Source organism: Bufo bufo, chromosome 8 (assembly GCF_905171765.1).
Source record: "Bufo bufo chromosome 8, aBufBuf1.1, whole genome shotgun sequence".
Lineage (NCBI taxonomy): Eukaryota > Metazoa > Chordata > Amphibia > Anura > Bufonidae > Bufo > Bufo bufo.
The window spans coordinates 185409721-185423487 of NC_053396.1; the positions used below are offsets into that span (position 1 = coordinate 185409721).

Consider the following 13767-nt stretch of genomic DNA (forward strand, 5'->3'; position numbering starts at 1 on the left):
TACCCAGAGCCTGAAAAAAAACCTCTACCGTGGTTAAACAACTAGCATCAGGGGGTAAAGAAAAGGCCCACTCCTGGGGATCCCCCTGTAAGCGGGAAATAACAATGCCCACCCGTTGGCTTTCCGACCCGGAAGACAAGGGGCGTAAACTAAAATACAATTTACAGCTCTCCTTAAAGGAGTGAAACTTCCTCCGAACTCCAGAGAAGGGCTCTGGAAGCTTGATCGGTGGCTTCATATGAGGGCTCAAGTTCGGACCAGAGGCCTGAGGAGCAGCGGCGTATTGTCCTATTTCTAGGGAAAGAATCTTCTCCCCTAGCTCCTGCACCATCTGCGTCAGGTTTGACACATGCTCAGTCAGGGTCACTAGAGGATTCATGGTACAGTGGTTTCAGTAGGCCTGTTATTCTGTAACGGTCACGTACACACACACACAGGGGGGAGGGAAGTGACCACTGCACTCCACCCTCACCCCTGGCCCTGCCTACTTGCCTCGCGAGTCCTAATGACAGGGGACAACTGGACGGCAATCCCTAGCTTGGAATAAGTGCAGGGATGACAGACAGACAAACAACAGAACGTGAACGGACCGAGTCAATACCAGGAAATCTGCAAAGTACAAATGGAGCAAGCAGAGAATAGTCAGGAGAAGCCGGGGTCATAAATACCAGGAGAGTCGTGAAGTACCAAAGGAGTCAGCAGAGGATCGTCAGGAGTTCAGCAGGGGGTCAGTACGCCAGGAAAGACAAAATCGCAGGTGGAACCTAAATAACAGGCAATCTGTGGCCAGCAGATTGCCTGTTTAAATAGGGAGCTAGAGGGGTCATGTGACGTGGCCAGCGTCACATGACTTCACACAGACTACACAGCCGAGCACCAAGTGATCAGCTCGGTGCTCAGCCCTAAAACCATTAGCATGAATGCAGATAGATGCACACGTAGTATTATCAGGAGCGCGGGTGACGCTGGACGCACTGATGATGCACGCGCGCTCTGGACGTGCCCGCCTCCTAGACGGCGCCGTGACACCTAGGGGTCCCATGGCATCTGTGCGAATTATCCATTGCGCTTCTTTTTGTAAAAGGAGGCGATGTCTGTCGCCTCCTTGTTTCAATTGTGGAACCACCTCAATTGCAGAAAAGCCCAGGCATTTTTTGTTTCCCCCATGTTTTTGCCATACATGGTCTATTAAACGTGGGCAGCCCTTCTTAGTCTTGATGGAATTGAGCTGTTCATGGAACCTCTCCAGCATAGGTCTTATTGTCTTTCCTATATGAAATGCCCCGCATTCGCATTTGACCATATACACAACATATGTGGTTTTACATGTGAAGAATTGTTTCATTCTGTGGGATACATTCCCCATGGACAAAATCCTGTCCCGGAGCATGTAACCACAGAAGGAACAATTACCACACTGGCGGGGATCGGGTCGGTGACTGAACCTTTGTCAAAGTATCTAGATTGGCTCTTGAGACCAGCCCTGAAGAAATCGGTTACCTATCTTAAGGACACCAAGGACTTTCTTCTGGCACTGGAGGGACTCCAGTAGCAGGGAGACTGGAACCTGGTGTCATTAGATGTAGAGAGCCTATATACCCGCATTCCCCAGCGAGCAGGAGTAGGGGCTGTCGTGGATATGTTGTTGTCCACTAATAAGGATGAGACTTATGTCCAATTTGTAGAGGAAGCGCTGTTGTTTATATTAAGAAACAATGCTTTCAGGTTCGGTCAACAGTGGTATCGGCAGGTACACGGCACGGCGATGGGGACGCCAGTGTCGTGTACCTTTGCCAATATATACCTCAATAACCTGGAAAGTAAATATGTATTCAGCACAAAAAAAACTTTCTAGCTAACATCCAGATGTTCTTGCGCTACGTGGATGGCGTCTTCATGGTGTGGAGGGGAAGTCGAGCAGCATGCGAATATTTTGTGACCTATTTAAATCACGAAAATGACATGAACATGTCTTTCACCCTGAACTTCGGGGGTGAGACTTTGGAATTTCTTGATGTTCGTGTCATTATTCGAGATGGCGAAGTAATAACAGAGGGTTTTCATAAACCCACTGCTTCGAATTCCCTTCTACACCGTTAAAGTTTCCACCCACGGAGCGTGAGGGAGGCCATACCGTATGGGCAATTCACGCGACTAAAACGTATTAACAGCAGTAATTAGGGATATATGAGACAGGCTACAGAGCTAAAAAATCGTTTGTTGAAGAGGGAGTATCCATTGAGAATGTTAAATGAGGCTATTAGGAGGGCAGGTAAAAATGCACAAAAGGAGTAAAAAAATCTGAGAAGGAAAATAGATTTGTATTTGTGTTTAAGTACAGCCCTATGGCTGACGCAATCAAAAAAATCATCTATGACAATTGGGATCTACTAAAAAGTGAGAAATGCCTGGATGAATTCACGGTTAGGAAACCCCTCATCACCTTTAGGCCTCCTGCACACGAACGTTGTGTGCACCCGTGGCCGTTGTGCCGTTTTCCGCTTTTTTTCACGGACCCATTGACTTTCAATGGGTCCGTGGAAAAATCGGAAAATGCACCGTTTTGCAGCCGCATCCGTGATCCGTGTTTCATGGCCGTGAAAAAAATATGACCTGTCCTATTTTTTTCACGGCCAACGGTTCACGGACCCATTCAAGTCAATGGGTCCGTGAAAGAACACGGATGCACACAAGATTGGCATCCGTGTCCGTGATCCGTGGCCGTAGGTTAGTTTTTATACAGACGGATCCGAAGATCCGTCTGTATAAAAGCTTTTTCAAAGCTGAGTTTTCACTTCGTGAAAACTCAGAACCGACAGTATATTCTAACACAGAAGCGTTCCCATGGTGATGGGGACGCTTCTAGTTAGAATACACTACAAACTGTGTACAAGACTGCCCCCTGCTGCCTGGCAGCACCCGATCTCTTACAGGGGGCCGTGATCAGCACAATTAACCCCTTCAGGTGCGGCACCTGAAGGGGTTAATTGTGCTGATCACGGCCCCCAGTAAGAGATCAGGGCTGCCAGGCAGCAGGGGGCAGACCCTCCCCCCCCCCTCCCCAGTTTAAATATCATTGGTGGCCAGTGCGGCCCCCCCCCCCTCCCTCTATTGTAATTCTTCGTTGGGGGCACAGTGTGCGCCCCCCCCTCCCTTCCTCTATTGTAATAATTCGTTGGTGGCACAGTGTGCGCCCCCCCCCCCCTCCCTCCCTCTATTGTAATAATTCGTTGGTGGCACAGTGTGCGCCCCCCATCGCCCCCCCCCTCCCTCTATAGCATTAACAACATTGGTGGCCAGTGTGCGGCCTCCCATCTCCCCCCCCCCCCCATCATTGGTGTCAGCGGAGTTCCGATCGGAGTCCCAGTTTAATCGCTGGGGCTCCGATCGGGAACCATGGCAACCAGGACGCTGGTTGCCATGGTTACTTAGCAATAGTACAATAGTAGAAGATTCATACTTACCGGGCCGGCTGCTGCGATGTTTGTGTCTGGCCGGGAGCTCCACCTACTGGTAAGTGTCATTGCTAAATGAACTGTCACTTACCAGTAGGAGGAGCTCCCGGCCGGAAGCAGAAATCGCAGCTCCCAGGTAAGTATGAATCACTACTGCTAGTAACCCGCTGCCACCAATGATGGGGGGGGGGCTAGATGGGAGGCCGCACACTGGCCACCAATGTTGTTAATGCTATAGAGGGAGGGGGGCCAATGGGGGGCGCACACTGTGCCACCAACGATTACAATAGAGGGAGGAAGGGGGGGGGGGCGCACACTGTGCCACCAACGATTTATTACAATAGAGGGAGGAAGGGGGGGGGGGCGCACACTGTGCCACCAACGAATTATTACAATAGAGGGAGGAAGGGGGGGGCGCACACTGTGCCACCAAGGAATTATTACAATAGAGGGAGGAAGGGGGGGGGGGGGGGGCTGCACTGGCCACCAATGATATTCAAACTGGGGAGGGGGGAGGGGGGGGGTCTGCCCCCTGCTGCCTGGCAGCCCTGATCTCTTACAGGGGGAGATGATAGCACAATTAACCCCTTCAGGTGCGGCACCTGAAGGGTTAATTGTGCTGATCACAGCCCCCTGTAAGAGATCGGATGCTGCTAGGCAGCAGGGGGCAGTCATGTACACAGTTTGTAGTATATTCTAACTAGAAGCGTCCCCATCACCATGGGAACGCCTCTGTGTTAGAATATACTGTTGGAAATGAGGTTTCACGATCTAACTCATATCCGACAGTATATTGTAACATAGAGGCGTTCCCATGGTGATGGGGACGCTTCAAGTTAAAATATACCATCGGATTGGAGAAAACTCCGATCCGATGGTATAAAAGGGACTCCAGACTTTACATTGAAAGTCAATGGGGACGGATCCGTTTGAAATGGCACCATATTGTGTCAACGTCAAACGGATCCGTCCCCATTGACTTGCATTGTAATTCAGGACGGATCCGTTTGGCTCCGCACGGCCAGGTGGACACCAAAACGACTTTTTTTTCATGTCCGTGGATCCTCCAAAAATCAAGGAAGACCCACGGACGAAAAAACGGTCACGGATCACGGAAAAACGGGACCCGTTTTTGCGGACCGCAAAAAAATACGTTCGTGTGCAGGAGGCCTTAGGAAAACACACACCCTCAGAGATCAATTAGTGAGTAGCCGCATGAAGTGTGAACAGTCTCCAAGCCAGTGGCTAAATGTGAAAAAACCCTTAGGGAATCACCGGTGCGGTAATTGTTCCTTCTGTGGTTACATGCTCCGGGACAGGATTTTGTCCATGGGTAATGTATCCCACAGAATGAAACAATTCTGCACATTTAAAACCACATATGTCGTGTATATGGTCAAATACGAATGCGGGGCATTTTATATAGGAAAGACAATAAGACCTATGCTGGAGAGGTTCCGTGAACATCTCAATTCCATCAAGACTAAGAAGGGCTGCCCACGTTTAATAGACCATGTATGGCAAAAACATGGGGGAAACAAGAAATGCCTGGGCTTTGCTGGAATTGAGGTGGTTCCACAATTGAAACAAGGAGGCGACAGACATCGCCTCCTTTTACAAAAAGAAGCGCGATGGATAATTCGCACAGATGCCATGGGACCCCTAGGTCTAAACGATCGGAATGATCTCAGTGTATTGATTTAAATGTACTAACTGTTTTTGATTGAAGTTCATTATATACGCACACAGGTGTTGCCTTTAATTGCGATTGAGGATGATTCAACCCACATTGGGTTAACTCTCACACTCCTCCTTAACCTCCTCCCGACCGCCTAACGCAGGGATGCGTCCTGCGGGCGGTCGGTTTGTTCCTCTTGGACGCATCGGCGCGTCATCTCGCGAGACGCGAGATTTCCTGTGAACGCGCACACACAGGAGCGCGCGTTCACAGGAATGGAAGGTAAACTAGCTGATCTACAGCCTGCCAGCGGCGATCATTCGCTGGCAGGCTGTAGATGCAATTTTTTTAACCCCTGAAAGGTATATCAGACGCAATGGATAGACCACCAGAGGACACAGGCAGCTCTGTAAAGTAGCACCAATCACCACACTACACTACACCCCCTCCACCTGTCACTTATTAACCCCTTATTAACCCCTGATCACCCCTCTGTCATTGATCATCCCCTGTAAGGCTCCATTCAGACGTCCGTATGTGTTTTGCGGATCCGCAAAACACGGACACCGCGGATCCGCAAAACACGGACACCGGCAATGTGCTTTCCGCATTTTGCGGATCCGCACATTGCCAGAACTACAGGGTGGGCCATTTATATGGATACACCTTAATAAAATGAGAATGGTTGGTGATATTAACTTCCTGTTTGTGGCACATTAGTATATGCGAGGGGGGAAACTTTTCAAGATGGGTGGTGACCATGGCGGCCATTTTGAAGTCGGCCATTTTGAATCCAACTTTTGTTTTTTCAATAGGAAGAGGGTCATTTGACACATCAAACTTATTGGGAATTTCACAAGAAAAACAATGGTGTGCTTGGTTTTAACGTAACTTTATTCTTTCATGAGTTATTTACAAGTTTCTGACCACTTGCAAAATGTGTTCAATGTGCTGCCCATTGTGTTGGATTGTCAATGCAACCCTTTTCTCCCACTCTTCACACACTGATAGCAACACCGCAGGAGAAATGCTAGCACAGGCTTCCAGTATCTGTAGTTTCAGGTGCTGCACATCTCGTATCATCTGAAGGCAATCGTCTATGCTGTGAAGATACGAGATGTGCAGCACCTGAAACTACGGATACTGGAAGCCTCTGCTAGCATTTCTCATGCGGTGTTGCTATCAGTGTGTGAAGAGTGGGAGAAGAGGGTTGCATTGACAATCCAACACAATGGGCAGCACATTGAACACATTTTATAAGTGGTCAAAAACTTGTAAATAACTCATGAAAGAATAAAGTTACGTTAAAACCAAGCACACCATTGTTTTTCTTGTGAAATTCCCAATAAGTGTGATGTGTCAAATGACCGTCTTCCTATTGAAAAAACAAAAGTTGGATTCAAAATGGCCAACTTCAAAATGGCCGCCATGGTCACCACCCATCTTGAAAAGTTTCCCCCCTCACATATACTAATGTGCCACAAACAGGAAGTTATTATCACCAACCATTCCCATTTTATTAAGGTGTATCCATATAAATGGCCCACCCTGTATATAGAAAATGCCTTTTCTTTTTTTTTTCTGATCACTGCAAAAACACAGTCAAATCACTGTGGCGCTATAAAGATCACTTTTGAGGGGCATGGCGACTTCATAGAAGATTTTTTTTTTGGCACAAGTTAGCGGAAATTGTTTATTTTTTTATTTTATTTTTTTTCTTACAAAGTCTCATATTCCACTAACTTGTGACAAAAAATAAAATCTCACATGAACTCACCATACCCCTCACGGAATCCAAATGCGTAACATTGTTTAGACATTTATATTCCAGACTTCTTCTCACGCTTTAGGTCCCCTAAAATGCCAGGGCAGTAAAAATACCCCACATAGGACCCCATTTTGGAAAGAAGACACCCCAAGGTATTTCGTAAGGGGCATGGCGAGTTCATGTAAAATTTTATTTTTTGTCACAAGTTAGTGGAATATGAGACTTTGTAAGAGAAAAAATAAAATAAAATTTTCCTCTAACTTGTGCCAAAAAAAAAATATTCTAGGAACTCGCCATGCCCCTTACGGAATTCCTTGGGGTATCTTCTTTCCAAAATGGGTTCACTTGTGGGGTATTTATACTGCCCTGGTATTTTAGGGGCCCTAAAGCAGTAGTTTGGAATCCAAATGCGTAAAAAATGCACTGTGAAATCCTAAAAGTACTCATTGGAATTTGGGCCCCTTTGCGCACCTAGGCTGCAAAAAAGTGTCACACATGTGGTATCGCCGTACTCAGAAGAAGTAGGGCAATGTGTTTTGGGGTGTATTTTTACATATACCCATACTGTTGGTGAGAAATATCTCTGTAAATGACAACTTTAAAAAAAAATTTATACAAAGTTGTCAATTTACAGAGATATTTCTCTCAACCAGCATGGGTATATGTAAAAATACACACCAAAACACATTGCCCTACTTCTCCAGAGTACGATGATACCACATGTGTGACACTATTTTGCAGCCTAGGTGCGTAAAGGGGCTGAAAGTCCAACGAGTACCTTTAGGCTTTACAGGGTTGCTCAGAATTTAGCCCCGCCCAAAATGCCAGAACAGTAAATACACCCCACAAATGACCCCATTTCGGAAAGTAGACACCCCAAGGTATTCGCTGAGTGACATATTGAGTCCATGAAAGATTGAACTTTTTGTCACAAGTTAGCGGAAAGGGAGACTTTGTGAGAAAAAACTAAAAAAAAATCAATTTCCGCTAACTTGTGCCAAAAAAAAAAAAAAACTTCTATGAACTCACCATTCCCCTCACGGAATACCTTGGGGCGTCTTCTTTCCAAAATGGGGTCACATGTGGGGTATTTATACTGCCCTGGCATTTTAGGGGCCATAAAGCGTGAGAAGAAGTCTTGAATCCAAATGCCTAAAAATACCCTCCTGAAAGGTACTCATTGGAATTTGGACCCCTTTGCGCACCTAGGCTGCAAAAAAGTGTCACACATGTGGTATCTCTGTACTTAGGAGAAGTAGGGCAATGTGTTTTGGGGTGTATTTTCTACATATACCCATGCTGGGTATATGTCTTTAAAATGACAACTTTGTATAAAAAAATGGGAAAAGTTGTCTTTTACAGAGATATTTATCTCACACAGTATGGGTATATGTAAAAATACACCCCAAAACACATTGCCCTACTTCTCCTGAGTACGGCGATACCACATGTGTGACACTTTTTTGCAGCCTAGGTGCGCAAAGGGGCCCAAATTCCAATGAGTATCTTTACGATTTCACAGGGCATTTTTTACGCATTTGGATTCCAAACTACTTCTCACGCTTTAGGTCCCCTAAAATGTCAGGGCAGTATAAATACCGCACAAGTGACCCCATTTTGGAAAGAAGACACCTCAAGGTATTTCGTGAGGGGCATGGCGAGTTCATGTAAAATTGTATTTTTTGTCACAAGTTAGTGCAATATGAGACTTTGTAAGAAAAAAATATATATAATTTTCCGCTAACTTGTGACAAAAAATAAAACTTCCATGAACTCACTATTCCCATCAGCGAATACCTTAGAGTGTCTACTTTCCTCAGCTCCCCTAGCTTAAAGGGATTCTGTCACCAGGTTTGACCCCTGTCAGCTAAACATATGCTGATGTTTAGGGCGTCTTCACGATTCCTAATGTGGGCTTATAAATGTCATCTGTGGGCTTATTTAGCTAAAAAACAGCTATTACTAACCTGTCAGTCAAACAAATAAGGTGCCCAAGGGGATGTTAATCGGTGCAAGATGCCCGCCGCACCCACCGCCGTTCTTGCCCAGCGCCGCCTTTCCGGACTTCTGCGCCGCCTCCTAATCCTCTGTGCCGCCTCTAGCTCTCCATCCCTCCCCCCTCCTTCTGCTGTAAGATCTCGCGCATACAGGGGTTGAGCGAAGTGGCGGCGCATGCGCACTTTGCTGTAAGAAGCCAAATGGAGAAGTCTGCACGGGCGCATCAGGCAGAGCCCTGTGCGCAAGCGCGAGATCTTACAGCAGAAGGAGGGGGAGGGAAAGCTAGAGGCGGCACAGAGGATTAGGAGGCGGCGCAGAAGTCCGGAAAGGCGGCGCTGGTCACGAACGGCGGTGGGTGCGGCGGGCATCTTGCACCCATTAACATCCCCTTGGGCACCTTATTTGTTTGACTGACTGGTTAGTAATAGCTGTTTTTTAGCTAATTAAGCCCAGAGATGACATTTCTAAGCCCACATTAGGAATCGTGAAGACGCCCTGAACATCAGCATATGTTTAGCTGACAGGGGTCAAACCTGGTGACAGAATCCCTTTAAGCTAGGGGAGCTGAGGTGGTTAAATAGGCTGGCACACCTGTATGCGTCAGCTAGGTAGCCGGAAGAAGCACATACTGTGCGAAACGGCCGTCGCTGCCACACATCGCTCAGGAGGTTTTTGATTCAAGTGAAAGGCTTGTTCGCCCCAGCCCTGAAAAGCATGTACCTATTATCACAATAAAAAAGTTGATAATAATGATATGTTGAAAACCTGCGTTTGGTGAGTGCCGCTGATTTTTCTTGCCTTCTCGATTATACACCGTTATTTGCTTCTCTATTAAGCAGGCACCACCTTATATTCGCATATACCCGACGTACACAGAGGACAACAGCATTGTGTTATTCAATTCAGCGATCTAAGGGGGAGTGGTGCCATCTGGACTTTCTTTATCTGTAGTGATGCCCTTTAACGATCTTTGAGAAAGTGGAGCAGAATCGATAGCAAAAACAGGTATATCCTTTTCCAAAGTGCATACCTGGAAACCATGCGTTGTTGCAAATTGATTATCAATGAGATTGACAGCTGCTCCACTATCTACAAAAATCTCACAAACAATGTTCTTGCTGTCTAGCGCCACCCTGGCAGGTAGGAGAAAATGGGAACTACAAGCAAACGGCAAACCTTCAATTTCCGCATCAACCTTGCCAATAGTAGCAAATGGAAAAGTTTTAGAGGGTTTTATTTTGTTTTACTTTGTTTTTATTACCCTCAGAAAACTTCATGAATCTCCTGGGCAAACATTAGCTAAATGATTTATACCCCCACAACAGAAACAAACCCTCCTCTGAGAGCTGAATCCTCTACTATCAGAGGCAAGGAAACCCAGCTCATGGCCTCCTCCTCAGAGGGGATTAAGACAGACTGAGACCCTTGCGCACTGAATGAGACAGCCCCACTGTCCTTGGGCTGAATATGACAGGAAAGAGTAGTCTCCTCTCTCTCTCTAAGACGCCTGTCAATACGAACAGCTAGAGACATGGCTGACTCTAACGACGCTGGTCTCTCATAAAAAGCGAATGCATCTTTCAATCTTTCCGAAAGACCATGGCAAAATTGACTTCGGAGTGCAGCATCATTCCAACCAGTATCAGCTGCCCATCTCCGAAATTCAGAGCAATATATCTCTGCGGAGTGTTTACCCTGGCATAAAAAATGCAGTTCAGATTCAGCCAGAGCAATACGATCCGGGTCATCATATATCTGCCCCAGGGCCACAAAAAATTCATCCACCGATCGGAGGGGCCAAGACTGAGCGTTATCCCTGAGCAGCGAGATAATGATCCCCACCCTCTGCTCCTCATCACCAGAGGAATGGGGAAGTAGGCGAAAATGGAGTTTGCAAGCCTCTCTAAAGCGAAAAAAATTCTCACTACCCCCGGAGAACGTATCCGGAAGCGAGATCTTAGGCTCGGAACAAACTCCATGAACGCCAGCAGAACCAGTCACCTGAAACTGAGACACAGTTTTACGGAGATCTGCTACCTCCAGCGAAAGACCTTGCATGCGGTCAATCAATGCTGAAACCGTATCCATGCTTAAGACTGTTATGGCGGTTTATAATGTCACGGGTGAAGTTTGCAGATAGCTGGAACTTATGAATAAACGAGCGACTGGCTTGATCCCAAACTAAGGAGCTTATAAGTGAGCCCTATAAAACCCTAAGAGCTCTCCCTGACTGCTATGCACATGCAAGGGTCTTGATGGTAGACGATTGCATGCCCACGTACCTAAGTCTGTGTGACACCTGAAAACCCTATAATAGTGAGGGGACACGACCACCGGCTCCCTGCACTTAATACGGACGGAGTCAGGGTCACCTAGAATCAAGCCAGCAAGAAAACACAATAAAGTAAAGGACTTATCTGAGCAAACAGCAGAAGCAGCCTCCAGCAGTGAACACTTCATCCAGGAAGTAGTATAAATCGCAAAGTAAGGCAGTATGGGAGGGAATATAAAGGAAGACGATTAGTCTAAATAAGTGACACCTGGCAGAAGGAAAGGAGATGAGAAAGTGAAACCAAAACAAAGAACATCATACAAGAGGTAGAGAAGAACGTCTGCCAGACACTGGTGGTGACACCTGTACTCCCGTGGTCTAAAATAAAAAATTTCTAGACTCCAGCAGGGAACATTTTTGACAGTTTCCCTTTAAGAAGCATACAAATGGCCCCTGATTAAAATATATATTTTTTGTGGGAATTTTTGCCATTGATCCCCCTATAGTATGTCACTGTCCATGTTGTGGGACGATTTGTGTACTTCTAGTAAGTATTTGGTGGCTGCAAATATGACCTGAAGGTTTTCAGGTTCGCCTGCCATTAAAGTGAATGGGGTGTCTTGTAGTTGTGAACTTGTAGTTCGCTAACATTTGATCGTGATCGCGTTTGCAAAACGTCTCGGCTGATGTTCGTCCATCACTACTGATCCTAAGAAAATTTATGTGCAAAACGATAACCGACGGTTCCTCTGAATCAAAGTCTCTTATGCTGGTGACAGGCTTCCTTTGATATGTTCTCCACCACAACAGATTATAACCTTTATACTGTGGTTTATTAAGCAATTTGACTTAATCATTCTTACCAGGCATGGTGCCAGGCTGTAACAGTTTATGGCCAGACAGGTTTATTCTGCATTCTCATCATACTTCCACCAAGACATAATTACATAAAAAGTGAATTTATTTACCTGTGGAGAATGGCATGAATGCATCACTTTTCTTGAAGCTTCCAGTCTTGTCCAGAAAATGCCCAGGATTGAATTTTTCAGGGGTGGCAAACTGACTGGGGTCTCGTAGAACAGTGCACAGCATAGGGAAAACAGATGTGCCCTGTATCCAAAAATAAAAAAAGTTATAAAAATATCAGAAGGTCCATTACTTTCTTATTGCCATTTTTATGTTAAGATTAGATGAAGTTCAAGGTTAAAAATGGTGATCTAAAATACCCGAGTGGAGATGAGAGAATTGATTTATAAGAATCGATTTGTCCCATTAAGCAGGGTTCTATATCTGTGATGGGGTGTCCCCGAAGCTGAAGATGCTCCCCCTGCCCTTGATTGACATTTGTCCCAGATAATATTGCGCCTGGTCCGCTAGTGGTGAGTAGAGACGAGCGAAGTTTTAAAAATTTTGATTCAGCTGCTTCATTAAATTTCATCACGAAATTTGATTTGTTACAAATTGCTTCGTAATGAATCACATTCCATTGTATGAAGCGGGCGCACTGACGGGGAATGGCAATAGTGCCACCAACCATCAGGGGGTTAATCAGGGGTTAAAAAAAATAATATATACACTCACCTCATCCATTTGATCGCGGAGAGGCTGCCGCAGCCATCTTCATTGAAGAAAACGTGCCAATTGGGGCCTGCACTGATGAGATGACATCACCACGTCATCACACTGGGCAGATGCAGTGACGTCATCTTGATGACATCATCTCACCCACCCAGCTTGATGGTCTGGTGACGTCACACGTCAGCATGAGAGAGAATTTACATCTTTTCTTCAATCAAGATTGGTGTGACGGCCTCTTCGCGCTCAAATGCATGAAGTATGAAAAATGTATTTGTTACCACAAAGCGCCAGAAAGTTCAGATTCATGGCAAATCTAATTTTTCATGGCTCTCATGTTTCACTAAAACCTAGCTAACACTGCCCCCCAGCGTTAGCATTAGCTAGGTTTTAGTGAAACAGTAAGAGCACAGTTAGGTAGTGCTGGTGGGTGCGCGCAAACACTAGCACAACTAATAAAGAGAGATCCTGTATTGCTGCTGAGATATTAAGCAGCAGACACAAGCATTTATATATATACTCCAAATACTGTGTCTTCCACTGAGTGTTTTAACAATTACCTCTATAATCAAAGGATGATTCTAGAAAATTAAACTGAATAAAGGTGAAGTTTTAAACGTGAAAAACTACGGCAAAATTCACAACAGGTGTTTGATCCATGAATCCTCCAATAAATTTACTGGTTCAAATAGAATTGGTATTTAAACAGTCCTCCTCATCATGCAGTTCACATTTTAACATCATGAGATCAAGACAACACCTAACAATTGATGAACAGTAGCTCGCCATTGCAAGGCTTTAAGCAGAATGTTCTCACATGGAAGTGGCCACTGAGCTTAGAGTGTCACATTGTCATCAGCAGGATGCTAAAGAGAGAGTCTGAAAGAGTCACAGAATGGCATAGAAGTGGATGTCCTTTGGCCACATCCCACACTGATGACTGCTTCATTGTGAACAATGCCCTGCAGAACAGGATGATGAATGCCACAGTGCTGTTCACTGATGAAAGTCGATTCAAGCT

The 13767-nt window shown here is 45.7% G+C and overlaps 1 protein-coding gene across 1 annotated transcript in view; it reads right to left on the reverse strand.

Annotated features, from left to right (window-relative positions):
* Positions 1-13767, reverse strand: part of LOC120978245 (cytochrome P450 2G1-like) — a 67314-nt gene that overhangs the window by 21461 nt on the left and 32086 nt on the right. The window contains 1 exon segment of the mRNA XM_040406483.1: positions 12140-12281. Within this exon segment, the coding sequence (XP_040262417.1) occupies positions 12140-12281 (142 nt within the window).